At 41.8% G+C, this 27,785-nt stretch overlaps 4 protein-coding genes across 5 annotated transcripts; 2 read left to right on the forward strand and 2 right to left on the reverse strand.

Annotated features, from left to right (window-relative positions):
- The first annotated feature begins 4,513 nt into the window (after positions 1 to 4,513).
- LOC134872140 (F-box only protein 39-like) lies at positions 4,514 to 7,048 on the forward strand. Its single transcript, XM_063895291.1, has 6 exons — positions 4,514 to 4,929; positions 5,032 to 5,203; positions 5,345 to 5,638; positions 5,886 to 6,110; positions 6,602 to 6,778; positions 6,866 to 7,048. Exons 1-6 carry the CDS (start codon positions 4,514 to 4,516, stop codon positions 6,989 to 6,991), a joined length of 1,410 nt encoding a protein of 469 aa, XP_063751361.1. The 3' UTR covers positions 6,992 to 7,048.
- Positions 7,049 to 8,527: 1,479 nt separating this feature from the next.
- slc25a1a (solute carrier family 25 member 1a) lies at positions 8,528 to 12,966 on the forward strand. Its single transcript, XM_063895249.1, has 9 exons — positions 8,528 to 8,859; positions 9,343 to 9,450; positions 9,557 to 9,656; positions 10,075 to 10,213; positions 10,329 to 10,413; positions 10,548 to 10,652; positions 10,796 to 10,911; positions 10,985 to 11,058; positions 11,139 to 12,966. The coding sequence occupies exons 1-9, from the start codon at positions 8,625 to 8,627 to the stop codon at positions 11,251 to 11,253; spliced, it is 1,077 nt and encodes a 358-aa protein (XP_063751319.1). The 5' UTR covers positions 8,528 to 8,624; the 3' UTR covers positions 11,254 to 12,966.
- A 299-nt stretch (positions 12,967 to 13,265) lies between these two features.
- nle1 (notchless homolog 1 (Drosophila)) lies at positions 13,266 to 18,240 on the reverse strand. Its single transcript, XM_063895246.1, has 13 exons — positions 18,091 to 18,240; positions 17,168 to 17,325; positions 16,746 to 16,966; positions 16,573 to 16,652; positions 16,393 to 16,469; positions 16,208 to 16,305; positions 15,526 to 15,718; positions 15,258 to 15,393; positions 15,098 to 15,144; positions 14,809 to 15,011; positions 14,519 to 14,678; positions 14,297 to 14,367; positions 13,266 to 14,194 (listed from the first exon to the last, which is right to left on the reverse strand). Exons 2-13 carry the CDS (start codon positions 17,303 to 17,305, stop codon positions 14,182 to 14,184), a joined length of 1,437 nt encoding a protein of 478 aa, XP_063751316.1. The 5' UTR covers positions 17,306 to 17,325; positions 18,091 to 18,240; the 3' UTR covers positions 13,266 to 14,181.
- A 1,172-nt stretch (positions 18,241 to 19,412) lies between these two features.
- inpp5kb (inositol polyphosphate-5-phosphatase Kb) lies at positions 19,413 to 27,601 on the reverse strand. 2 transcript variants are annotated; one of them, XM_063895247.1, is made up of 14 exons: positions 27,176 to 27,601; positions 25,946 to 25,997; positions 23,563 to 23,667; positions 23,334 to 23,442; positions 22,878 to 22,994; positions 22,248 to 22,423; positions 22,017 to 22,128; positions 21,832 to 21,941; positions 21,710 to 21,736; positions 20,624 to 20,837; positions 20,384 to 20,521; positions 20,209 to 20,292; positions 20,013 to 20,117; positions 19,413 to 19,844 (listed from the first exon to the last, which is right to left on the reverse strand). In XM_063895247.1, the coding sequence occupies exons 2-14, from the start codon at positions 25,987 to 25,989 to the stop codon at positions 19,779 to 19,781; spliced, it is 1,407 nt and encodes a 468-aa protein (XP_063751317.1). In that variant the 5' UTR covers positions 25,990 to 25,997; positions 27,176 to 27,601; the 3' UTR covers positions 19,413 to 19,778. The 2 variants fall into 2 exon arrangements, with proteins under 2 accessions (XP_063751317.1, XP_063751318.1); XM_063895248.1 differs by lacking the exon at positions 21,710 to 21,736.
- Positions 27,602 to 27,785: the final 184 nt, after the last annotated feature.

Genomic DNA, 27,785 nt, shown 5'->3' on the forward strand with positions numbered 1-27,785 from the left:
TCTGCTGGAGGAATGAGTCCCTTACAATGCAGTCATGCTGCTGTTATGTGCACAAGATGGCAGTCCTGGATGAACACAATGTACAGACTGATGCTGAGCTGCAGCAAAAGATAATAATACTTAGAGAATAATGATTTTCTTTTTATATTGTCAGATTTTTTACATGGTGTCAAGGCTATTCATCAATCCGTCAATGCGTTTGACTTTGTCTATGTGTGTGTGTGTGTGTGTGTGTGTGTGTGTGTGTGTGTGTGTGTGTGTGTGTGTGTGTGTGTGTGTGTGTGTGTGTGTGTGTGTAGTTATCCGATCTTGCTAGCTCAATAGTTTCAGTGATGTAAGAATGTAAGAAGTATCCTTCACCAAAGTATTTTAGAAAAACTACAACAAAGTAAAGAACTAAGAGTAAAGTGTACTTTAAGAATCAAAAAGTCAAAGTACACATTTGGCAGAATGGCCCCAAAATCTTTTTGTAGCAGGTAAATGTGGGGTCTTTTCATCCAATTTATCATTGGAATGTTACAAGTTTATCTACTTGTATTTATCATAACAAGTAGATAAACTGTAACTAGAAGCTTAATCCCACAGAAACATGTAGTGAAGTCAAAAGTTGACTATAACAAATTTCCTTCTGCACTCGACAAGATCTGTTTCGTTCACCCTCAACGCAAAACGCCCCATTTGTACAGTTCGATATGTTTAAACAACTACAAGTCTATTGTTAAGACCACACATAACATAAATCCAAGACAAAACTGACAGAAGGGCAAGATTCAGAGAAACAAAAAATACTATTACAACTCTTTCTGCTACTTCAGCACCACGGACAGCGCCATGGATTTATCAATACACAGCAAAGATAGGCTACTGATATTTAAGCCATAGTAAGGGGCATAGATTACAACGTGCACAAACATCAGTCAGATACAATCTCAATGAATCAGGCAGACTATTCCAACAACCCCACTGCACCATCTCTGCTTCCACCGGATTGGGAGCTGGGTTGGCAGTTTAACAAAGTATTAAGCTTAGAAGGGTTTTTATCAACGTATGCACAATGAGAAAAAGACATCTTCTAGGTTTTGAACCTGTGTTTTGTTTTGGTCCTAGCAGGCCTGCTTAGTAAACAGACTACACCGCAGAGACCTCTGAGTCCTCACCTGATTACTCTTTACAGAAACCTGCTTGTGAGCTATTCAGACACATGAAATATTAAAGGCCTGGAGTTTCCGTTTCACACACAAAGTGGGAGGGGAGACGGCTGAGAGGCAAACAGACGGGTGGAATGACAGGGGCAGACGAAGACAGGGACATTTCTGAGGACTGTGGGATTAAGAAGAAATAACACATAAGGCACCCCGGGAGGGACATGAGCAGGGATGGAGGGAGAGAGGGAGGAACAGGGAGAGAGCACCCAGAGGTAAGCTGGGGAGAATGTGAATGTTTATGCCTGATCAGGTGCTCGCCTTCAAGTGTAACAGTAGAGGCCTTACCGGTGTAATCAGCTGAAGATTGATTGGCTGATAACCTTTCTAGTGAGGCTGTTAGGAGGGCATGTTTTCTAATTCTGCTGCTTCCTTCTCAAACCTCAGTGAGACGTCTTCCCCCCAGGCTGACATGCCGACTCAGAGCTGCAGTGAGGAGAGCAACAAGCCAGAAAACTTCCAGGAGCCAGAGCAGGAGGAGGGGGAGGTCGCCAGTGGAGCCTGTGATGGAGAGGTAGAGGGAAAAATACACAGCACACCAACATCCATGTTATTAACAGCCTCATCATCAGCATTAAAGAGTGTAAATTGTGTTTTGTGCATGTAAAGGATGTTAAGGGAGGGAGTTTCTCTCCCACACACTCCCCTCCCTGTCTGAAACGCCTCAATTGGACTCCTTTGTTTACGTCCGTAACATAATGACATAACTATGTGACAGATGCACTTTTATTGGCTTGCTCTACAACACATTGTAAGTGATACGCTAAGGGGCGGGACATCTATAAGCGGTTGACCAATCACAACAGAGCCAGCCAGCTAACCAATCAGAGCAGACTGGGCTCTGGTTTCAGACAGAGGGTGAAAAGAAGTGCAGCAGCACAGTAGAAAAGTATAGTAGAAACACTATATTAAGCGACACACATTTCTGATATCGATATAGGTCGTGGAGGATCTATGTATCAGTGAAGCAGAGACCTCACCACAGGAGACCCTCGTATCCACAAACACACAGGATGATGCCGACTGCCTCCCATTGTCCCCCCTGCCAACAGAGGAAGAGTCAAGCCCCCCTACAGTGTCATCTGATCCCTCTGACACACAGAGTATACACACACACACACACACACACACACACACACACACACACACACACACACACACACACACACACACACACACACACACACACACACACACACACACACACACACACACACACACACACACACACACACACACACACACACACACACACACACACACACACACACACACACACACACACACACACACAAATAACCAGCATGTGAGGCTGTACTTTGTGTCTGTGTTCTCACAGGTCGCCTGTCTGAACCCTGCTGGTATTGCCTGAGGTCTCTCGACTCAGAGGGTCGGCCTGAAACTCCTGAACAGGTTTCAACACTTCTGTCTAAACACATCATGTCACTGAGACATGGCTGATCCGATACATTGTGAAGTGGAAAAAGCAAAATGCAAAGTGAATTCACCTCTCTTACCATCGAAAGTAACATCGATGCAGAGAAATGTCACCAATTTAAGGACATATTGTAAAATGCAAAACCCACATAAAGTCGCTCTGTACTTTGTGGAGATAAACGGGTTTTTTTCTGTCACCTGCTGGGTTCAGATGAAATACTGTTAAGCTGCAATCAGAACTAAAACATGAATTCATATACTGCAGTCATAGTAACAAAATAAATAGGCGTGGCACAGGAGTCGCATTTTAATATAAAGAGTAAAGTTGTAATATAAAATAAGTGAAGGCCCAGAGAGAAAACTAAAAACAATACAATAAAATTAAAAGTGTAAAACAGGAAGATTGTACAGATACCGTACCATTATGTATAGTTTAGAAACTCTGGAGCACATATTGTACTTTTGACATTTCTATTTTTGATAATGGCTTCAGTTAAAACCTACATTGCAGGTTAAGATCAAATATAGAAACAAGCATTAAAGTAACTAAAATAAACCTTACTGCAATATCAAAGTGCTATAATCCAACTCTAATCCAATGATATAATAAACATGATTCTGGGCCATTCTGCACAACATTCTCAAAAATGTGCACTTTTACACAACTAAGATATTAAATTCTGGACTATTACTTGTCAGACAGTATTTCTACACTTGAGTAATTCTACTTTTACTATAGTACAATATGTGAGTACTACTTCCACCCCTGCCACTTTTGTGCTTTGTTACAGGAGGACTTGAATTCTTTGTCATCATCGCCCTCTAGTGGCCAGAGAGTGAGCTACCAGTCCGACCCTCGACCTCACTTTGGGGTAGCTTGTTCCTCGCACTCAACGTGTAGCCCTCTGTGGGGCAGTGAGGGGCCCTGCTGGGGGCAAAGGAACCAGGAAGTACCCGATGAAACACAAACCTGCCCTCACTGCCATCTGGGGCTAACCCCTGACACACTGCTTTGGCATGAGGTTGGCACTGACACACACAGACATAAATAGAGACACACAAGCTCACATTCTCAACTAAACATACCAAAGCGTATTATCGCTGTGTTTACCAGGGATCCTCTAAATGTTTTATGTCTCTCTCTCTCTCTCTCTCTGCACAGGCTAAGTGTCTACTGTTTGAAGGGCGGAAGGACTCAAAGAATTAAAGGATTCATTATCAGATAAATTAAATGTAATGCAACTATATCTTACAGTATGTACTTTTAATATATTCTGTATTACTCAGGAAATGTGCAATATCAGTTTCTTCTTACATCTAAGTTTAGACATGTCCATTCTTCTATTTCATTTTGAGTAGATGTTTATTTTCTGTAAAAGCATGTAATGATGTGTTAACACAAATCAAATAAATGTGAACAAAATCAGTCTGTCTTTTTAAATATGAAACGCAATGCTCAATGTTTTAGGTAAAAAATGCATCGATAGTTGCTGGTAATCAAATAACACATATTTAACATTGCAGCTATTCATCTTAATAAATGAATAAGTGTTTATTTATCTCAACAATGGTTCTCTTTAATAGGATGAAGCACTCTATAATTTATTTATCAGTGTTGTCCAAGGTGGGGTTTTTTGTATTTATTTGAATGTTTTTCGGGACTAAACATTCCGCGGTAGGTTCATCCACTGCTTTAGTGAGAGCAGTTTCAACCCACTCTCTGTCTCCCATTTCTCACCGAGTACTGAGGTAATGTTGTTTCACATTTTCACATTTCAGATCTTTGTGACTATTATGTAAATCCCTTATTAAATCCAACACCTAACCATACTTTGTTTTGGTCGAATTCTGCAGCGCCAGGATTAAAAACAAAAATGAATGAGGAGTTAATCCCACTGCAAAACAATGAAGATGAGGACAATAAAGAAGAGATTGGAGAAGTACTCAGTGACGCAGGGTGTAGCTCAGAGAGTTGGGACATACTGCCTGCTTTGTGCTTGAGGCACGTGTTTGAGTTTCTTGATGACCGGGATCGCAGGAGTGCAGACCTGGTTTGTCACCGCTGGCACAATGTCATGCACTCTCCCTCCCTCTGGCGCTCCCACACCTTTCTCCTCAATGTCCGGCCGTCCAAGCACAGGCAGTCTGAATACCGCTCTGCTGTGGCCTATGTCCAGCGTCGAGGAGTCTTCCTGGAGAGGTTGGCTGTGTTGTTGAATCCTCCATGCAGTTACTCGATAGCCTGGAGACTGGTGAAAACAATCAGGGCGCTATTTCATGAGCTTACCAGGTAAAGAAGAGTGTTTTCTTAAAGCCCATCTCAAACCCGATAAATCCCACATTAGACTGTAACTGACGACTCTCCAAATCAAACATTATTTTGTCTCCACAGAGCAGGGGCGTCACTGAAGTCTGTCTGCCTCACAAACCTGGGGTTGGACCGGCCCTGCTGGTCGTTAGGGCTCAGAAACTCTATAGTTTACTGCCTGATTGAATTCTTCTGCAGTCAAGGCTCAAGTCTTTCCTCCGTTGGTCTGAACGGGATGAAACTTGGCATGAATCCGGTGACTACAACACCAAAGATGATGTTTCAGTAGATATGTCACTGTTACGGGTGCCTTACTAAAAAAGGGCCAAAGATTTCACTAGCAGAGTGCTCATAAAAAAAGTTATTAGTTTCTGATTCCTGATCCTTTAACCTCTAGGGTCTGGCGCTGCTTTCCACCCTGGCACAGTCTCAGAAGCGCATCAACCAATGCTGCTACATCTCTTCTTTGGACTTGAAGGGTTTCTTTTCTGGTGAATTGCCAGTCTACCGTAACTCCAAAATGCCCTTAACCCTGAGCTTCATGACAGGCCTCACCCACCTGAGCCTGAGCTACTCCTGTCTGTCAGATGAGCTCCTAGTGGCATTGCAGCACAGAGCGCAAGGAAGGAGAAATTTCGTCCCCTTGCAAACATTTTCCCTGTGGTGTTCTTTGAATGTGCCCCATGAACAGGTAATTACGCAAAGAATAGATTAACGTTACTTGATGACATTCATTGGTTCTGTAGACTATTCCCCACAAAAACAGTGTATCTGCTTACATAGATGGCAAAAGGTGGATGGTTTGTTTTGAAGTCCTGATTATAAGCAAAGGCTGAAACAGAAAAAAGAGAAGATAAAATAAAATATCACTGGTGAAAGTTGAAATCCCCAAGGTTTCCTTTGTTCATCCCGGTCTCTGCTTGACCTTTTCTGTCTAGGTGGTTTGCGGTGACTCCTGGGAATCCCTGGCATCGTGCTGCCCGGGCCTGAAAGTCAAGATTACAGTCGACCAAATCCTCAACAATGACCGACTTGCAAGGATTCTGCTGCCTGAGATTCCCCTCGTTGATTTCAGCATGACAGCTTTCTACTCTGCCGACGAAGAATGGAGCCCCAGGCGTCTCTTCCATCGCATGCTGCCTCAGTTCAGGCACAGTCTGAAGGTAAGGGTGCGAAGCACTGTAGAGAGATCGTGTTAAACCGAAGGTTCCCCGAAAACTGTGTGACAGTTCAGGCCATTTTTAGTGGGATTTGTTAATGCTTTGAAATAAAAAATAGTTCTCCATAAATATCAATTGGATATGAGCACGAGGCAACACGGGAAAGACCCATAAGCAGTAAGATGTAGACAGGGACAATCCTACCTTACTGGCAGGTACAGGGTCAGAATATGGGTTAAGTTCAGGCTCCAGTGACCAGCAAACATCCAAAGCAACATGGCATCTTTGACTTGGAGGCAAAGTGAAAAACGGCTGGTTAAATACTCCAGGGCTGGGAAAGGGGAAACTGGTTGCTGAGGAAGGTCAGTTGAGCGAGACTGGTTCAAAAGTGTGAGGGCATCTGGTGGACATGTTAAGAATGGCAGGCAATGAAGGGGTTTGTGGAAATGGGAAGTTATTGTGTTGTTGGTAATTTGTATATTGCTTATCTGCAGTATCTGACCCTGCACCTGGCAAACTGCAGCGAATTACTGGATGACGAGCTGCTGAAGCTGGTTAAATGTTGTGATCTTCTGGAGCAGCTGAAAGTCTGGGCTTTCCTGGAAATCAGGACTGTGCAGAAACTACTGAAAATCAGGCTGTCAAAAAAGAGCTTACTCAACACGATCAGAGTGAGAGGAAAGATAAATCCTGTCCGAATCTTCACACACATCAAGATCTGTGTGCATACTAATGCTCTTGTTGATCCTGTTTTCCAGGTGAGTGTCTACTCAGTAGAAGAGGACCATGAAGAGCAGCAAGCCCTGTTGGAGAAAGTATTGTCTACCTACCGACATCTCCCTCCTGAACTGGATTTTTTTGCTACAGTCTATCCGTATGTGTAACTGCAGGTGTATGTAGACATGTTGTCACCAAAATATAAAATAAAAATAAACATTAAAGTCATCTGTTTTCTTTAAATAAAGGATCAACAATTGGTAATTGTAGTTTGGACATGTTTACACTGACTGGCTCTCCCTGTGTCAGTCTATACTTTTCTGACACAGGGGAGTGGGGGTTGTGGGTGGAAACACTGACCTAGTTTCATTGTAAAGGGTGATTGGGGGAGGCAGGGTGTGTGTGTGTGTGCTTTGGCATGGCTACAGCACTATTTTAGGAAGCATGGATTAAGCAATAAACCAAACTATTGTTTATGTGTACTTTATTATTGTTTGTTTTTAATCTTGTACATTTCATTTCTTCTCCCTACCTATTACAATATTGTATATCTTCGAATACAAATCTCTGGATCTGATACCTCATTATTTTTCTATTGCAACCTACTATTAATACACGACAGATATATCTGCAGACCTGACTTTTACTGTAATCATACTTGACATTTAATAGTTTATTGACAAATGTATTAAACACATCCATGCATTGTGTGCATGAACATGTCACATGGTTTAGTTTTAGTTTAATCCCTTCCATCAGATTGTTGTAGTAAATACACTGCCTGGCCAAAAAAAAGGTCACACACTCAAATATTCGTTGGACCGCCTCGCTGTGGCATCGTTTCCACAAGCTTCTGCAATGTCACAACATTTATTTCTGTCTTGCATACATTTTTCACCAAGATCTTGTATTGATGACGGGAGATTCAGACCACTGCGCAAAGTCTTCTCCAGCACATCCCAAAGATTCTCAATCGGGTTCAGGTCTGGACTCTGTGGTGGCCAATCCATGTGTGAACATGATGTCTCACGCTCCCTGAATCACTCTTTCACAATTTGAGCCCAATGGATCCTGGCATTGTCATCTTGGAACATGCCCGTGCCATCAGGGAAGCAAAAATCCATTGATGGAATAACCTGGTCATTCAGTATACTCAGGTAGTCAGCTGACCTCATTCTTTGGGCACATAACGTTGCTGAACCTAGACCAGACCAACTGCAGCAACCCCAGATCATAGCACTGCCCCCCCCACAGGCTTGTGACCTTTTTTTTGGGCCGGGGAGTATATATATATATTTCTATTATATTTACGTTATTTGTTTTTATATATATTTCACATACTCTACTTTATATTTTGGTGTGTTTAGTAATATGAAAAAGGTTATATCAGCTTTTTAAGACTGATATAACATGTATTAGATTAGAAGGTAATGTCTGATATAAAAATGAACAAAACAATGATTGCCTCACTTCAATCAAACGTATACAGATATTGTTAAATGATGGTAGATTATTATCGTATAGTTTTTTGACGGTGACAGACTACAAAATGACATCGCCACATGAAAAACACCATCCTCCTCCTGATTGGTCGCGAATACTCACGCACAGTCACGTGACTGAGTAATGGCATTAGGCAGCATGGTGAGGCAATGCCCTGCCCCATCACCTGACTGCCATTTGAATATTGATGGTCCCTGTGAGCCTCCACCATCCTGTGTTTTTGTTGTCGTCTGACATTGTCCTTGTGGGACCGTCGCCACAGAGACAGATTTCTTTAACGAGCACCTGAACACCGACATGTCCTCACTACTGAAGCCGTTTTCGGTGTGCGAGGGGCCGTGTGAGAGTGGCGCTGTCGGGAGAGGATGCCCGAGCTCAGCTCACCATCAGCAGCCTCCATCGCAGCGTCTGGTCGCGGCGGGGCTGGGCTCTCTCCCCGCCCACCAGCGGGCGTACGCGGCGAGGAGAAACCTGGCGGCCGCTGCGGTCGGAGGAAGGAAACTCACGCATCCTGGAAAAGCCATCCTTGCAGGTTGATTTTGAAACGCAAATATTAATACAGCCCTCATATTAGCCTTTTGCTTCCTGCACAGCACAGACTAATCGCAATCTGTCGCTCAAAGAGGCTATCCATGCAGAACTGGGTCAAAACGCACTCGGCCAGCAGCGAAGCTACAATACTTGAATGTCTTTTCATAATTTCTTTATTGCTAAGCTTATATTTGTAATAATCGAAAATGATTCTAACAGCTGCATATTCAATAATTGGAAGCAAATACAATCAGTAACCCTTAGCTACACCTTCCAACTGAATGCAGGCTGTGTATATAGCATTTATTTATCCACAAAGCAGGAACTATCTACCATCAGCACCACTGCAAAAATAAAAAAAATCAATCTCATATTTAAATAGTGAAATATGAAAGCATGTAAGTTCTCCCTGCTTCCAGAACATTCAAGAACAATTCTGCACCGTGAGTCTACAAATCATCGTCTCTCTTCTTTCCACACTCAGGTGGCATTGCAGGAGGAATAGAGATTTGTATCACCTTCCCCACAGAATATGTCAAGACCCAGCTGCAGCTAGATGAGCGAGCCAACCCACCTCGATACAGAGGGATCGGTAGGTCACTGTGTCATGTATGACTTCTGCCTGACTGCAGGTTTGTGTGCAAGTCTTCTGATGGGTTACTCACTCCTGAATGCTGTGTGTATGTGTGTGTGTTTAGGCGACTGTGTGAAGTTAACCGTGCAGGATCACGGGCTGAGAGGATTGTATCGAGGCCTCAGCTCCCTGCTCTATGGATCAATACCCAAGTCTGCAGTGAGGTGAAGATGCACACATGATATACAGTAGCTCGTCTAAGCAGTGACACATTTGAAAGGCTGAAAAAAGGAGTATCTTCCTTATTGATCTACAGATTATTTCCCTTAAATTATTCCTTGTTCTTTTCCTCACTATTTCCAAGATGTGAAAGTGATTGCATCACATGTGTGGTTTTGTACACCTAACTCTTTCAAACCTAAGGATATTTCATCTTACATACCATTGAGTAACAAATGCAGCTAATTCTTACACTTTAACTATCAAGGACATGAAATGGTTCCTACTTTTGCGTAAGGATTTTAAAAAAGTCAACTAAACCCCTAATTACAAACCTACTGGAGATGCTTTACTGATACTACCGTGATTTAGTGTTGTAGAGCAAGAAAATCAAAACACAGTCGCTTTTCCGTTTTTCTAAAGGTTTGGCACGTTTGAGATGCTCAGCAACCCAATGCGAGACGCCACGGGTCGACTTGACAACACGCGGAGCCTCGTGTGTGGTTTAGGAGCAGGTATAGCGGAGGCCATCGTGGTCGTCTGTCCCATGGAGACCCTGAAGGTCAGAGGGGCTGGATGCTGTTACACATTTCTTTGACTGTAGGAAGCTTTGAGAAACGATAATCGGAATAAACAGTGGCGTGTTGATGAGGTTTTCCCTCCCCCTTGTCCTCCAGGTGAAGATGATCCATGACCAGTGTTCGCTCAGACCGCGCTACAGAGGCTTCTTTCACGGAATCAGTGAGATTATCAGAGAACAGGGTAAGAGTAAAAATGGGGGAAATGGCTCTCACACAAACTAAAACGTGTTACATCTTCTGTCAGCCCTGCTCCTTTTTATTGGCTGCTAGTATCTACCAATATTCATGTATGCGGGTTTGTCTTCTTTAAAAAAGGTGTGAGGGGGACATATCAAGGTCTGACAGCGACTGTGCTGAAACAAGGATCCAATCAGGCCATCCGATTCTATGTGATGAACCTGCTGCGCAATTGGTACAAAGGTGAGAAAGCCTACCGACTGCGAAATAAAAGCCAATGTCCCTGTTTTTGTATACACTTATTTGATTTTATTAAAGGATAGATGCATTCTCCTCCCATTTCTGTCCATTCTCCACAAACCCAACTTTCGTTTGTGGCCTTTAAGGTGACGACCCAAGCCGAGACATGCACCCCATTATAACAGCAATCTTTGGAGCGACGGCAGGAGCTGCCAGTGTTTTTGGAAATACACCTCTGGATGTGGTGAAGACAAGGATGCAGGTAGGAAACAAACACACTGTTGATTTTATGCTCCATGTTTTGCCGTTCATCAAACTCACTTTTATTTCTGTAGGGATTGGAGGCCCATCGCTACAAAAACACAGTCGACTGTGCCTTCCAGATCTTGAAGAATGAAGGACCACAGGCGTGAGTAACCCTCCGCCTGAATCACACTGTCTGGTTTAGTTTTTGCTGAACCATCTAACCTGACCCTATTTTGTCCCCAGGTTTTACAAGGGAACAGTTCCAAGGCTTGGCCGTGTGTGTTTGGACGTGGCAATAGTCTTTGTCATCTATGAGGAGGTCGTCAAACTACTCAACAACGTGTGGAAGACGCAATAGAATGGCTAGATTGTGACTGAGATCCAGAGGAAAGCACAGACCAGTGCCTCATGCTACGCACAACTGAACACCTCTATTTAAGTTAATGACCCTCTCCATTGACTTGAGGAGATGACTCTTCATCATGACCAGTCTTCACTCATCATCCAGGATGTAACCATAAATACAGCAAAAAAAGTAAGGGAGGAAGCGCGGACGGTAGAACTAAACAGCTCAGTTTTGCAATTCTACGCTTTCTCGCTCGGTGTGACTTAGGAATCAGGGGGATTTTATTTTGAAGAATAGGAAAAGGCAAATTCCGAGACTAAAGAAACCTTATTAACCAAAAGGTTCACATAAGAGAAGAACTTTAGTGGGTTAAACAAAAAAGGGATACTACGTATGTCTGTTTTAACTTTGCATGGCTGTTATGGTACATGTTGTAGAGTGAACACTTTGTACTTGAACCATAAATGTGTCTTTTGATTCACGGAGTACTTACTATACTGAGCGGAAAACAGAGATGTTACTGCACCCAAACAAGCTTGCTGCAGTACTTTAAAATGTCTGTGCAGTATTTCAACACCTCTCTATGTTGTAATTGCTTACCTGACTGTGCTTGTGGGGGTCATCTTTAGCAGTATTTCCTCACTGTGTCTTGGTGATGAGGATACGGCTCATTGCGTATTTCATGGCCCACTGCTCTGTTTGGCTGCATGGATCTCGATGTGGCATCTGTCCTGTTATATGCTGACAGTGGCTCGCCTTGTACACAAACTGGTCTGGAGTCAGTACCTTTCTTGCAGATTGTATCGAAGTGTTAAAACCTGATACAAGTAATCATTGAGCACACATTTTAGGAAACAACCCCCAATGTAGCACAACAAGAGATGATTCATTAATAGAAGTTAGTGAGGTCAACGTTACATCTTCAACATTCCACACGTTACTATATGCTCAGTGTGTTTTGAGTCCTTGACAGCTGCGTGTGAAGGCTTTATTTGGGAACATTTGACCAGTAATGCTTTGTTTAGACGCTCAGTCAGGCTGTTATTTCCCAGCAGCTGCTGGTGTGCAGCCTCAAATATAAAAGTGAATACACATTTACCTAAGATAACAACATGCCAGACTATGTAAGCCATATGACTTCAGTGCGTTTGAGCCTTTCTGTGCTTATTGATTCATCCTACCCTCCTCTAGTCACTTTAATATTGTTTACCTCAAGCCTAACTGCTTTACAAGAATTTTGTACACTTACTGATGAAGTAGTTTGTTAGCCATCTTTGATCGCACTTGTCTAATTAAGTGTTTACATATATTGAACGTCAACAAGGTGACATAACAGTAAGGCTTGGTTTTGAATCAAACTAGTTGCACCATAAAAGCCTTGCACTGAAGCCTTTTAGTCGCCTTTGCCAAACTTCAATAGAATCTCCAATTTAATATCCCTAATAGAAGCAAATCTTTATTACATTTTAAAAGCAACAAAAATATTGTTCAATCCTCATGTCTTTACCATTTTGTTTTGTATTAACTAATGCACATTTTTTACTATGCGTGTGCTGCTTTTCATAAACATATCAGATTTCATCAATCGCATTTCTGAAGATCCTGTTGGGCGGAGTGAAGGATTTGTGTGAAATATGTTGGAATGAAAAAGAATTGAGAAGCATCTGAAGTTTCAGAAAAGCTTTAGATAAAATATTGTTTCAATAAACTGATTGAGAAACCTGATCTGTGTGACTTTGGAAATGTGTGGTTACGCACATAAAAGCCTATCATTTAGAGATTACGGTTGGAAGTGTTCGTATGTTTAAATATGGATGCACAACTCTCCTTTAATACAAATAACTGCTAATATTACTAATTGTTTTCCTGTAACGCCTCAATGAAGTGGAACCTGTACTGGGGGTTTTCTTTTACTTGATGGTTTCCTCAAACACTTCCAAGGATTTGCATCAAACAGCTGATCTAAAGCTGCTTCTTTAGACAGTGTGGTCAAGTAGGTAATGTAAATTATGTTTTGAAAATGCTTTGATGTAAATATTTATTCATATGAAATATTCAAAAAGCGGGTCGAATACAGACAGGTTATCTTTGCTGGAATGGTGGACCTGGTTTTTCCACAATGGGGCGTTGCATCGTTATTATTCTCACGTGGGTCTGTTCCATCATGACTAGGTTAGCGCCCCTTGACACAATGCTATCAGTGATGGATCAGAGAGATCGGAGCTGGTTGCAGAAAAAAAAAAGAGGAAGCAGACTGAGGCTTTGCTGGCAGAGAAGATTAAAGGCTGAAGGTGCAGGGCGAGCGCGGACGTCATTTAAAATCACAGGGGAAGGTATTAAACACTCCCACCTGTTGCCACATCCATCCACCTTTCACCTGCAGTATATAGTTCCTCTAGTAGGGCTAAATCCTTTTTACATCTCATCTCATTCATTACTTAAGATTATATTCTGTATTTATAATTAAATACATAAAAATGATTGTGGCTCATGCATACAAGCATGGCACTATGATTGAAACTTAGGAGTAAGTTTTTTACATGTCAGGGCCATACTGAACAAAAACAATAAGCACATCAATGGGAACCCTTTGAATTTGAGATGCTAACACTGACCTACATTTTACAGTTTTTACAGTGTAGCCTCTTAGTAATGATCTCCATGGATGTAGGTTCTGATGATTCGAAACTCCCCAGTTTTACATTCCCACTCAGCTTTAGGGCGTTGCGTCGTTATTATTCTCACATAGGTATCAAACCTTAGAGGGCTTTTCCATCATGACGAGGTTAGCGCCCCTTGATACAATGCTATCAGCGACAGTGTAACGAAGCCCAATGGGGGATTAGGTTCAGCCTAGCCACCTTTGCTCCAGCTGTCGGGCTTCCTGAGAGGAGAAGATGTGGGATCCTCTGCCGAAGTTAGGAGGGAGAGTAGAGGTGTCTATCTTCTCCATCTAGAATAATAAAACAAGGTCAACAAGTTCCTTGAGAGTCAACATGTTGACTTTAAAAAACAGACAAAAAAGATAAAGGTTGCTTCATGGCATCTCACTCACATTCTTAGACATTTGTCTTTCCCGCCGCTGGCCACTCTTTGTCCATCAGGACTCCAGTCCACTGCATAAACCTACATACACAAGAGATAACACAATAAGGCGAACAAGCTCACAATCAGTTCGTTTTGGCACCAGCCCTTATAATCCTAAGCGGTCAAAGATATTTTCTGTCATTGACATCCCTACAATCAATACACAGCTATTATGTTTTTCCTCCCTCACCTCATCAGCGTGGCCAGGCAGGTCCATATTCAGCTTCCCAGTCTTGATGTCCCAAACTTTAAGCGTGCTGTCGCTGCTGCCACTGACCAGCAGCCTGCTGTCTGCTGACCAAGCCACTTGATACACAGAACCCACATGGCCACGCAGGGATATTAAGTACCTTTGGAAAAAGCCAGTCAGAAATAATGAATCGCTCAGTTATACTCACAAACGTCTTATGCCTACAGCACCATCACCTGGACAACAGCAGTATTACACATGGATTCAATAACGATATGAGATTCACTCACTTTCCAGTGCGTCCGTCCCAGATTTTAATGGACTTGTCGAATGAGGCAGAGGCGAGGAGCCTGGTGTCTGGGGAGAAGAGCACCTCGTTGACCAGAGCGCTGTGACCCGTCAGCCTGGCCAGAGGCTTTTTGTCTTCTGCAGGGTTCCACATGAACAAGGTGAAATCATCTGAGCCGGACACCAAGCGCTCTGGAGCTGAACCCTGTGGCATGACGGCAGGAGTTAGAGTACTGATACAAAGGAAATACAGACTAGAACACATAAGCACAGAGAACAAACGGTACTTACCCTAACTTTATTATATCTCTGCAAAGCCTTTTCCTTCAGCTCTTCCACTAGGGGAGAGAAAGATACTTGTTACATGAAAACCTCTAGCCACACAGCTTCTTCTGTGTAGCAATTATTGTATAAACAGAGTTTCGTAAAAAAGAAGTAAGATAATCCTTACATGATCCAGTCAGGTCCTTGGGGTTGATAGTGGCGTCTGCAGGTTCAAAGGCTCCAGTGCGCAGGACGTAGTCTGTGCTGAGAGCCAGGGTGTTCACCCAGTGGGCGTGACCCAGCAGAGTCCTGCACTGGACGCCCTATACCCAAAAAAGCAGAGGTTAATCCACATTAAGTATTTGACTTGTCTCACAGATGAATCGTCTCTCTCATTTGATTCACCGAGTCCGTGGCAATGAATATTTAAAGAAGTGTCTCGAACACACACTTACATCTTTGGCTCTCCAGACCTTGACAGTTCGGTCCTGGGAAGAAGTGTAAAGAAGGCTATCTCCTCCCCACTTCACACAGGTTACTGACTGAGTGTGTCCGGTCAGAATTTTCTCACAGCGTCCTAACACGGTGTCCCAGACACGTATTGAGCCGTCCTTAGAGCTACTGGCTAAGTACCGGCACTCTGGGTTACTGAAAGGAAGAGGAAGAGGGGGATCAGACAAACAGTGAATCAGGACAGAATGATTAAGATAAATGTTTCCCAAATCAAAATCTAAAATACATTATCTAATTATTAAGTCGCTATATCATGTCATGGCCAGCCTCTATTACATTAGCTACTGTCCTTTTATTGAGCATTTATTTGATTGGTATGTAAAGTAAATTACTGTACCATTGTCTATTAAGAGAACATGATGGAAGGTCTGAACTGACTTTTCTGTGTCTACATATGTAGCTTCAAACAACATTGAAAGCTTTTTCTACTCAACTGTCCCAGTAAACCACACAGTGTGAAAGTTAGCTAGCATGCACAAGACCAGGACCCTACAACTAAAGCATCTGTCATTTCATTTAAAAAATAGCCTCCAAAAAGTAAATCAAATCATAAGCTGCATCCGAAGGGCATTTAGGTCAGTAGTAAATGAGGCAATAATTGACAGAAATTGGTTCAGTGCTCACAGGTGAAGAGGTTCCCAGCTGAGCCATGTGATCCACTTGGAGTGTCCAATCAAAGTCTTCCCCAACTGAGTACCCGTCACTGGATCCCACAGACAGATCTAAAGAAACAGCACCACAACAAAATAAATACACCTCGTTCATGGGATACATCCTTACACAAACTGCATTGTGTGTTGGCAGTTCACCTGACTGTTCTTGCACCCTGAAGCCAGCTTCTTGCCATCTGGAGACCAGCTGATGGTCAGTACCCAATGTGTGTGTCCTTCAATAAAGAAAAATACAGCTTAATAGCATCTTAAACCCCTTTTCAATTGATGAATAAATATGCATAGCAGACATTGCTGCCCTATAGAAGTTATTTCTACCTCTGGCAGTGTGGTGGGGCGTCTCAGTAGTCAAGTCCCAAAAACGCACTGTGGTATCACCTGACCCGCTGGCAAGATATCTGAAACAAACAAGGATCATTTAATGTCAGATCAAGAGGACTCTTGGATAAAGTACAAAATAGATGAAAACCGCTAGCCGCTCAGTTACTCACTTCCCGGTGGGGCTGAAAGCAGTTGAGATGACAGCTTCTGTATGTCCCTGCAGCGTGCTGGTACAGCGGGCCACAGCTCGTACCCTGAACACAGCTTGAGGCTGGTACACAATGGGCAGGACCTGCTCGGTATCGATATGAAGAGCCTTCACACACAACCCCAGACTGGACACCACCTCTGCCTCTCCACGCACAAAAAATGCCAGTGGCACAGGCTCTTCCTACAGTTGAGAAAGAAAAATAACAAAAATGGATTCAATTACAAATAAGTCATGTGAGAGATTACCTTATTCTAAAGAACATTTAAGAGTTTATAAATTCAGGATTAATTAAATCTATAATAGGAAAATGTTGTGAGCAGATGTTTACAGCCTAATGACAATTTTTATTCTACATCTATGTTATAATGGCAGCTGGTTTACCTTCTGTAGAAGTGCATTACAGACCAGCTGTAGTTTGTCAGGGGTGATGTCTAGAGGCACATCAAAAGGTGATCCCAGAACCTCCCCCTCCTCATCCTGAAACTGGATCAGCAGCCGCTCCACGTCCTCACTCGCCATCGTCAGATTTGGATCTAAACCTGAAAAACAGTAAGTTACATTAATGTCTGTATAATCCAGTATGATACACTTAATTGAGTACACAATGTTTATGAATATGGCCTACAGGCTAATGGTGTGAGGATTGTTTTGCTTCTTAGTTTTTGTGAGATCTATGAATGGCTGTTCTCTGCTGTTAGAGCCCTCTTTGCTGAAGAAGGTAAACATCCTTTATGCACCATTTACACCAAAGAAAATTCCTCGTATGTGTAAACCTTCTTGCTAAATAAAACTGACTCTGATCCAGTCCTTGATAAGGCATGGACAACTCATGTTTTAAATGTTAGTCCAAAACATGACGTTGTATTTTGCACATGTGTAACAGTCCTTTCTTTACAAGAGAGTATAGTTTACTTCTAGGTGTTGTCATTTCCCACTATTTTATTAAAGGAAACATAGCTAGCTGGACTTTCATTACCTGATAGCAAATATAATAACGTGACTTCAACTCATTAACGATCATGCATGTTACAGGACAATGAGAAACACGTTTCAAATCGATGTATAATTGTTACTAATGTTATACTCCTTAAACAACTTATTTACTTCTAGCTAGCCTTGTCAACCAGTGCCACTGATGTCAACCAGCAAAGCTAACTACGCTAGCCTGCTGTTAGCTAACATTTTGGACATCTTACCCCCTTTCGCAGTGATCGCAGTAAAATAATATAACCATCATTGGTTTACACAACTGTGTTCATGTTTATATGACATCAAATGTGCACATATACGAGCTAAACTCTTACCTTTAGCGAAGAAGCGATGTGTTCAAACTCCCCACGTGTATATCACCCAAGACTCTTTTCAGGCAAGATACTCCACCAAGCAGAAGTTGTCATGTCAATGAACGGACCCGCGCAAGGGATTATGGGAGATTTGTAAAAGTAAGAACAGTCGTCACTTGTTTTCTTTCTTTATTTGCCGTCCTATCTCACTTATTTGTACTACTATTACATTTCTGTTAGTTTTGTGCTCAACTCTGTGTTCCATTAACACTATTAACAGTATTGTAGCAGCATAAATGGTCAGATAAAACGGTGATATAAGAGTTTGATGTGTAGCTTTGTGTGCTGTGTGTGTTTGTGTATCTAATTGTACCGATAAGTCACAAATCAATTCTACTTATGTAGGGTGACCAAACGTCCTCTTTTGCCCGGACATGTCCTCTTTTTACGTCCTGTCCGGAGCGTCCGGGGGGGTTTTTATAAATTCATGAAAACGCCCGGTTTTCACTGTTGGGACCATTAAGCGTGTACTTAAATTGACTGGCGCTTCCCCCCGCCCCCCAACGATCGCAAGTGTCCTCTTTTTCGCCGCCTCAAATCTGGTCACCCTAATTTATGTAATGCCAATGAACTCTCACAGTCAGCTGCTTGTTTTCAGTTTGTATTAGACCTATATTATGATCACAGATTAAGCACTTCCCTAACAAATAGAGTGTTCTTCAAATTTGTTTAACTGTTCAATAAACAAATGATTTCACTACATTGCATACATCTTGATCACTAAATTCACTCAATCAGACAAAATTTGACAATAAGGCGCACACCACACACATACATTTGGACATTGATCATCAGTTATGCATTGGGGTAAAAAAGGTGTGCTGTACTGCAACAATGTGAGAAACTACAATTGAGATATTTAAAGTAAGATAGATAAATAATTAATCAAAAATATTCACTGCCTTAGAGTCTGTCATGATACATGTAATACTCTTATGATTTCATAAACATAATTCTTTTCAAGCAAAATAAGACTTAAAACACCTCATTGCAGATGTCCATTTCATCATCCACTTTGGACATTAAATGTTTTTAGGATAGGATTCATGTTTACATTATATTTTATACATCCTCTTTATCTTTTGAGCTTAAGACACGTGTGTCCAACTACACATAGCAATACATTTAACTCAATTACCAGATATATTCTTCTGCATTAAGCCTTAACATATTTTTCAATACAACAATTCCCCATAATAAGCAGATCTTTCTTACACTTTTTGTACAACCCTCTGCACTGGCACATATGTAGTACAAACCAAACCAAAACATTTATTTTCAAATACAATTGGACCAGGGGCTTTATTGACCTTCAGCATTATATTCTCTACTTTTAAAAGCAACATTTAAGATATTCCTTTATTTTTGATTTATTGGGCAAAAAAGGCCAGTGGAAAAGCTGGAGGACTACTCATTACAGCGACAAAGAGAAACTATCCAAGCTTAAGATTAAATCCTTAAAGGCAAAGTTGGAAAACACAAATTGAAGTTTCCAGTTAATTGGAAAGCACATTATAGTGGCGATTATTTAATGACTGAATCAGCTGATCCAGTGAATGATGGATTTGATGTTGGGGCATTTAAAAGACTGAATCAATTGGGGTAAATGTCCAAAGGGAGAGAAATACAGCGCAGTGAATTTGTTCTCATTAGTTGAGACCATTGATGTTCTCAGGAACCAGTCCTTCCATGACGGCACGCTTTGACTCCAGGATCTGCAAGATAAAAACAAAGATGAAAATCTTAAACCTACAGCCACACAAAGTCACAGTGGATGCATAGAGTATACGCAGATGTGTGTTATTGCAACAAAACCCTCTGTTCTAATTTTAAATGAATGAGTTATTGACATACAACTACAGAAGTGATAATGGCTCACTCACCTGGAAGTTAGCACTGAATCCGACAATGCTTTGCATGTTTGTACTGTAGTAACCCAAAACAAAATGTCCACCCAACAGCGGGATCTCATCCTTGTCCACAGATATCTGCAACAAAAACACACATGCACATGAATAATAATAAAACACTCAAAAAGTATTCGTCCACACCTGATATTATGTCTCATTTTCACTTTACCTGTATGACTTCATTTATCTCTGGCAACTCCTCCTCTCGAACCCAAGCAAAGGTTTCATAGTCAGAGGCACTCTTGAATCCCACCTGCAGGAGAACAGCCCCAAGAGTTTAAATATTTTCTGTTATACAGTATATTGTTTGTTTGTATGTTCCCCCTCTATGTATGTCCTAGTACCTTGTACAGGCCAATCCAGTCCCATGTGGAGGACATGAAGTCCTCTTGGATGGTGTAGGTAAGAAGTGCATCATGGTCAGCGCTCCATACACCCAGAGGAGATACGTGCACCAGGGGTGTGTCATAGCACTTCTTCAACTGCGGGGGGGGAGGAAAAACATGGAGCTTTAATAATGCAGAAAAAAACAGACTTGTATGTTTTGAGTCAGTCGTAGAGCCCTACAATGAGCCTCCTCTCACCTCCAGACTGAAGGTTGCAATGACAGGCTTGTGGTCACTGACTCCATAGCTCATGTCGCAGGTGTATTTGTCCTGCGTGACCATGAATGGATACTCATCGCTCTCATCCAAGGTAGCAATCGATGCGTTGTCATCATCATCCTCTGAAGGCAAGGCTTTGGGTTTGATGCGCCAGAGGATCCGATCGGTCCAGGCCGGTTTCCTCTTCTTGCCACTGAGCAAAGCAAAGGCAAAGGAACACAGATTCCAATATGAGAACAGTTGAAAACACGTATTTGTAATGATTACCAGATGTGTAGCATTGGAAACATTTTGTTTGTAAAGAACTCAACAAAGAACAAGAACAATACACACACGTGCAATGCAGAGCTACGGTATGCAAACAGTGAATTAATTAATTAATGAACATCAGGAGGTGGACAATACCATTTCATGGTATTACAGCTTCCCGGCCATCAACGACACATAACATGCAAAAACAAGCAGTGGGGTGCAGTGGGGTGCAGTGGGGTGCAGTGTGCAGGAGGGAGTTGTATTAGGTATAATGAATTTGCAGAGCATGTCTGAAATTCATCAAGGTTATTATATCACTAAACCTCTGTCATTTCTATCAGTGTCTCCAGTTATTTTGTGATTTTAAATCTTTAGGGGACCTGTTCTATCATATGAGGGCCCGCTCATGTTTTTACACGGCATATCTCTGGAGACACCCACCTTGGCGGGTCTAGCTCCCTGTGCCAGGCCCCCAACCACACAGAGAGCAGCCCCCAGGTGAGGGAGGTGAGGAGGAAGAAGAGAGTGGTGCTGCAGCGCTGCAGGGGCCTGGGTCTGTACATGGTTAGGGGCAGCGCCACAGTGCTAATTCTGAGAGACACACACATGGTGCTAGTGTAAGGACAAAAAGCTGCTCCCAATACCGTCTATATATCAGGGTTTACTGCTCAAGCAAGCTGTAGTCTTTCCAAGGGGAAACATTTGTAGTTTCAACTAGTGATGGGGTTGCAAAAGCTTCAGGAAAAAGTGCAGTGGTGGAGAACTAAGGTATGGTGGGGCATGCAACACAAAGAGACGTAGAGTGTGCCTTACTTAAAACCAAACCATGTTTTCACTGAGCTGTGCAAAATTCAAATGGAAACAAAAAAAAATCAGTGAACTTTGAGAAATGTGAAGAATGTTTGTGAATTATAATTGTTTGCTGCATTAGTTACCTGGTGTCATAGGTATCAGAGTTACGGTCAAACTTGTAGGTGGGTTTGAAATTCAATGGCCCTTCCTCAAATTCCTGAAGGAAAGGTTCATTCTTCTTCATCATAGTAAGCTGCAAGAACATGAACAAAATGAGTAAGTGTGCAATACTGAATGTGTGTATGTGTGTTTAATCCCAAAACATTACCTGGTCTTTGCTCCACAGCAAATTTAGGCGCTCGCTGTTGATAGACGAGCGCAGGAAGTGCAAACCATGATCTGCAATACGGAAGTTCAGGTCGCCAAACCAGAACACCACCCTGCGTGAGACAGGTGGAAACTCAATATATTTTTATACATTACACTCTAACAACCCTCAGAGCATTATATCTCACATTGTGTGTGTTGTGTTGTACAGTCTGTTCACAATAGTACTGACTTGTGATCCCGGACATGTGGGGTGTCAGCGATGTCAAAGTCTTGCTTCTCCAGGATGTGCTCGACCTCATCAACACGCTGCAGAGCGTAGTTCATGTGAGCAGCCAGGTGGCAGTTAAGGAAGCACACCATGTGGCCGTAGAAGGAGAAACGAACAGACACTCCTCCTTTGTTGCCCTGAAACAGACAAACAAAAGGGATGAAATTCAATATGTGTAGTCAAAGATTTGTACAGATTCACAAAGACTTGCAAAATAAGTTGATAAAATGAACGTGCAGAAAACTAAAGGTTCATTTTACTTCGTTTGGCCTTTTCCCAGCCAGATGATGTTATTTACTTTAACATGAAATAAACAGTTTGTCTTTCAAGTGTTTTCCCCAGTGTACCACACTAGTCTTTGTTTGTGCTTTCATTCACTCAAAACTGGAGCACATCTCACTAAACAAACACAATAGCTCTTTCATAATGTGTGTAAACTCATGTGATGCCATTGGGATTTTGGATGGGCCAACAGGGCTAACCATTGTGATACACTAACCACAAAATACATTTTTATCGTCACCTGCTTTGTTATTTAATGAAAGTCTTGAACCTAGGTGATGGTTGTATAATTACTCTCCCCCAACTTACCCAGTAGCCAAAGATGCCAGTGCGGGTGTAGGTGGTCTGGATGTTTCTGATGAAGGGGAGATGCATTTGTTTGGCAAAAATCAGGAGCAGCAAACCCTGCATCCTCACTGAAGTGACCTATAAACAGAGATGGAGAACGATTCCCTTAATGTTTTTCTAAAGCGAATTTGTTACATTTTTTAAAGTTATGCATAATATATGATACTTCAATTGTATGAACAAATATACAGCTTGAAGAAATTGTACAATCAAATACTACCAGTCTCACGCTGTCCACAATATCCAAAATCTTTTTATGCAACACAGCTGTGTGGTTATATATACACACAGTACGTCTTCAGAAAAAGCTGCCTTCAAGACTAAACTTACACTCAATTACTCAGGACACAAATGGGTCATTTCTGTTTCTACCAGTTCACACCGTAATTGCCCTTTACCCCCCCTGTCCTCTCCCACCTTCACAAAGCCTCTGGGTGCCAGTGTGTCCATGAAGACGTGGCTCCAGGAGTCCTCCACTAACAGGTCAGAGATGAACCTCACAGGGGTGGCATTCACCTCTTGCAGGCTGACACACACAAATGCAAACAAATGACGCAAGTGATATTTCTTTAAATGAATAAATACTTGCTTCATGCTTCAGTTCATTTCTTGGCAAAATTCCAGCTTCCATTTTGTTATTTCTTACCCAATCACATAGATATCTGTTGGGGGCTGGACATCCAGCTGCATCAGAGATGTCACATCTTCAGGGGGCTCGGCTGTGGCCACATTCCAGGTCACCATGTGCAGCCTGTCAGAGTGTTTGATTTACGGCAAGAATTGAGCCAAGTGAAAGAGAAAAAAAAGAGAAAATTAAACCTCATTTTTATCATTTGTCTTGTAGTAAAAACACTACTCTCAGAGGTATCAACTGCATATTTAACACTACAAATAAAAGTATTGGAAAAAACATTTTAATCCAAGCCAATGAATCATGTTAACAGCGTATAGCATTCAACAGTTTGGAACAATAATACAAATATATACTTTTTCAATATCAAAATGGTCTTTTCTCTCATAATTGGAAACCAATATGAAGAGTCAAACTGTACAGAAATCCAGATCTCAAGCACTTCCTGCCTCTGTAAACTTGTGTGTGCATGAATAAGTCATTGCGCATGTCAACCTGAATGCGTCTGTGGGACCGTAACCCCCGCAGAGGTGAAATGCTTCGTCCAGCGTGCGGGATACTTCTTCACCGGCCTCGTCGTCAGAGCTCATGTCCTCTATGCAGGTCAGTAGATGGGTCAGACGCTGGCGGAGGAACACCTTGGACCTCTGAGACGTTCTTGAGCTCTGAGACGCCGAGCTGCTCATGCTGTCTGAGCGCAGACGTGGACTGTGTCTAAAGAAGTCCATCTTTGGATCCTAGTCTTTGTTAGGGTATTTCCTAAATGTCTGAGAGATTGAGAGTATTCAAAAAGAAGATACTGGCACAATCCTTAAAGGGCAATCAAACAAAATATCCCTTTGGCTTGACTTTTCCTCAGACCTATTTGGTTGCAGCCATTTGATGTGACCAACTCTGCTCAGACCACTGGAAGTAACATCAATGGATGCCTTTGAGTCAAATCTCTCATCAGGCAGCTTCTGATTTAGTCGTCCAAACTTGCCAGGATGAAAAATTCAAAAGCCCAGGGGGAAGATTGTTTGTACCGGTGCAGTCCTCTCTGGGGCAAAGTCCCGTTTGGTCATGCAGCAATGGAGCAGCAACTGACAAAGCAGTGGGGCTGACACAGGAATGTGGGTAAGAGGGAGTCAGATTTGGAGCATAATCGCAGGCAGGAGACGGGCATGTGAACATGTGAGTGTGTGTGTGTGTGTGTGTTTTCAGTCCTAGAGAATATAGGGCTGGTGGCTGATCCTCCATCATTATGAGTAGTGTTGCAAGACTTGAGTAACCCTTCAGATCCGTAAGAGGTTTATACAGCAGTCTCTCTATCAGCTGAGTACACTGAACAATGAATGTATCCCCCAATCACGCATTAGCGAGGGGACAACAGTGCACAATAGCATTAGCTTCTTTTGGCCTCAATCCAGTCTCTCCCCATATAGGTGAAAGGTTATCTCTGTAAACCTAGAGGTGGGGGGGTTAAATGCGGTTTTATAAGCTCCAACACAGTTATTTATAGGTTTTCCCCAAAATAAAATACAAAGCTCATAATCCTCAGGTGAAATAATTTCAATATAAGATGCCAGGTTTAGTTAAGTACAATTATGAATTAAGTAGCAAGTTGGTCTATTTGGAAATGTGTTTAAAACCTGTTTTCTAAGATGCATACTGTTTACAGTTTTATACACTGGCTTCAATCATTTAGAGATCCTAGACTTTATGATATATAACTCTATTATGTCTAGGTGCAGGGGTTTATAGAAAATCATGGTAATCATTTTACTATTTTATTTTATGTAGATATTGTGTGGATTGTTGTCATGTGTGTTAAGAATTTCGAAAAGCAATGGTCATTTATTATTTTGCCGTATTTCAAGGATTACATCACTGGATCCAATCGTGGATAGTCCTGCATCTAACTGACAAACACGGTTATATGTTTCACAGTGTTCATGGCAGAATTGCAACCAGTCTTTTCATTTTTTGTACCGCTGCGGGGACAATAGAGAAAGAAACAAAGAGTTTGTTCCTTACAAAATAAGAAATGCTAATCTTCAGTGCCCTAATTCTCCCTATACCGATTCACGTCACAGTGTCACATGCAGAGACTTAGGGCACATTCTTTGGCACGAAAAGGTGTTAAGTGGATAACCCCGGGGGTTCACCGGTCCACTGAGAAATGATGAATGGGTGGCTATTTGAGTTTTTATGACAGGTTAGGCAACTCGGATACTTTTCAGGAGGGTGATACCTTCTTTTTATGGACTCTTTTGGTCTCTACTTACACCCTTTTCAGTCTGAAGTCTTTCCTTTCTCTCATAATAACTCTTATTTCTTGTTTTATGTTCCATCCTACTCTTTATTGCTAGCCCATTAGATGAAAAGAAGAATAGGTTTGATGGGATTCTGATCTTACCTGCACTTGTCTCTACCACCGCTCCGAAATCTTCCAGCGCTCATTGTCTCCCCTGTAGAAACACACATATACCTGTATTTATAACCAAATACTCTCTTCTATAAGAGCCAGCTTATTTGGAAGACCTTAGCATTTCCCTATAAAAACAACCTGACACAGAAGCCTGAAAGTCATTTTTGAAATGGCTTTGTAATCATGTCAAATCACGGTTAGCTTCATCCACATCAAAGTTCAAATGCCCTGAAGGTCACATGTAGAAAAACAGAAACACTTCCCCTGGGAGCCAGTTTGTAAGTCTTCAACAAAATATTGTGAGGTTTAAAAAAAGACTGGATTTGCATGTGCTGTAATGGTTAATATTTTCAGGGATCATTTAGTCTGTAAATGCCCTATTGATAGCGGAATAATAACAAATACTACAGAACCATGCTCACATGTACAGTAGTTTAGTGAGCTAAATGCACATGCAGCAAACTCAGAGCTACATTATCAGTATTTTGTTGTTTTGTTTCTGTTCACCCAACAAAATGTCGTTCAGTTTTGGTCCCCGACGGAAATATCTGGCTCTCTAGCTAGTTGCTGACTGTTTTTTTGGTTTTGTGCTACGCAGGAAGTGTACAGTTGGTATTTTAGAAACCTTGCTGGTCTATTACAGCAGTGAGAAAAGACATTTAATGGGATTGTTTTTTTAAAAGTTATTTAGCGTAAAAACTTCACAGGATAAGTGCAGGGCGAAGAACACAAAGCCTCATCCAGCATTATAAAACTGCCTTGTTAAAACGACCAAAGAGCTAGCAGAACAATGGCCAAGCCTCAAACTTTCGATCTGTATGAAGCACCTTTCAACACAAGGCAATTCAAAGTGCTTTACAAAAATGAAACACATTAAGAGCATTCAGCTCATGAACTGATGTTATAGGGCAAGACCTTTTTATTGACCTGTGCATTTTGAAGCGCACATATAACCCATAGAATTCTGTTAGATAAGGACCTGTGTTTTAAGATTAAGATATCAAAAACAGTAAAAGGATCCAGTCATTGTTACCCTATCAACCCATAAAGGTACTGGTTGGAACTTCTACCTGTATATTTGACCTTTGAGAACCTCAGTTCCTTTACATAGAAACAAGTAAACACATTAGCCTCTTCTTCAATATCCTTAAGTGATTCTTCCTTCTGTTTAAAGGATCTGTTGAAAATAAAAACATTATCTTCCATTCTGCACAGTACCTTTCTCTGTGGGTCTTTCTTGTGGTGTCTCAAAAAAGCCGCAGACCCCTTGTGAACAGACGACGAACGTCTTTGAAGGGGAGTCCGGAGCCTGGACCTGCTTTCCTGTGGTGAGTCCCGTTGTTTGACTGTCTGTTCTCTTTTTGTTTCCTGCAATTTGTTCTCAGCTGTTTCTCTTCAAGCTCCAACTCACAACCTGCTCTGGACTTAAAGCGTAACATGGGCTCAAGGTATTAACCCAGGTTGGTTAACAGCCCGGTGAGAGAGTATTATCTTCTTCATGAATGGACATTTCTGTTTATTGAATCTCACCATGACGCGTGATATTTGTTGCACTAAAGCCCTCTTTGTACGTTCACAAATAATCCTTCCCTTTCTTAACATTATGGAATGCGTAGGGTGATTTGCTTTCCCTTACTATGTGATATTTCAGTGCAATGGGTAGTTCTTTATTTAGGAATAATAAGCAAAACCTGTCCGAGATGTGCTGACATGCAAAGTTCTGATTAACTGCCATATGTTATTGAAAGCATGTAATTTCTCAGGTCTATTTCTAGTTTATTTAAAAACACTTCCTTGCTAAAACTAAAATGGATATTCTTTAATGTCT

Source organism: Eleginops maclovinus, chromosome 11 (genome assembly GCF_036324505.1).
Source record: "Eleginops maclovinus isolate JMC-PN-2008 ecotype Puerto Natales chromosome 11, JC_Emac_rtc_rv5, whole genome shotgun sequence".
In the NCBI taxonomy this organism is placed as follows: Eukaryota; Metazoa; Chordata; class Actinopteri; order Perciformes; family Eleginopidae; genus Eleginops; species Eleginops maclovinus.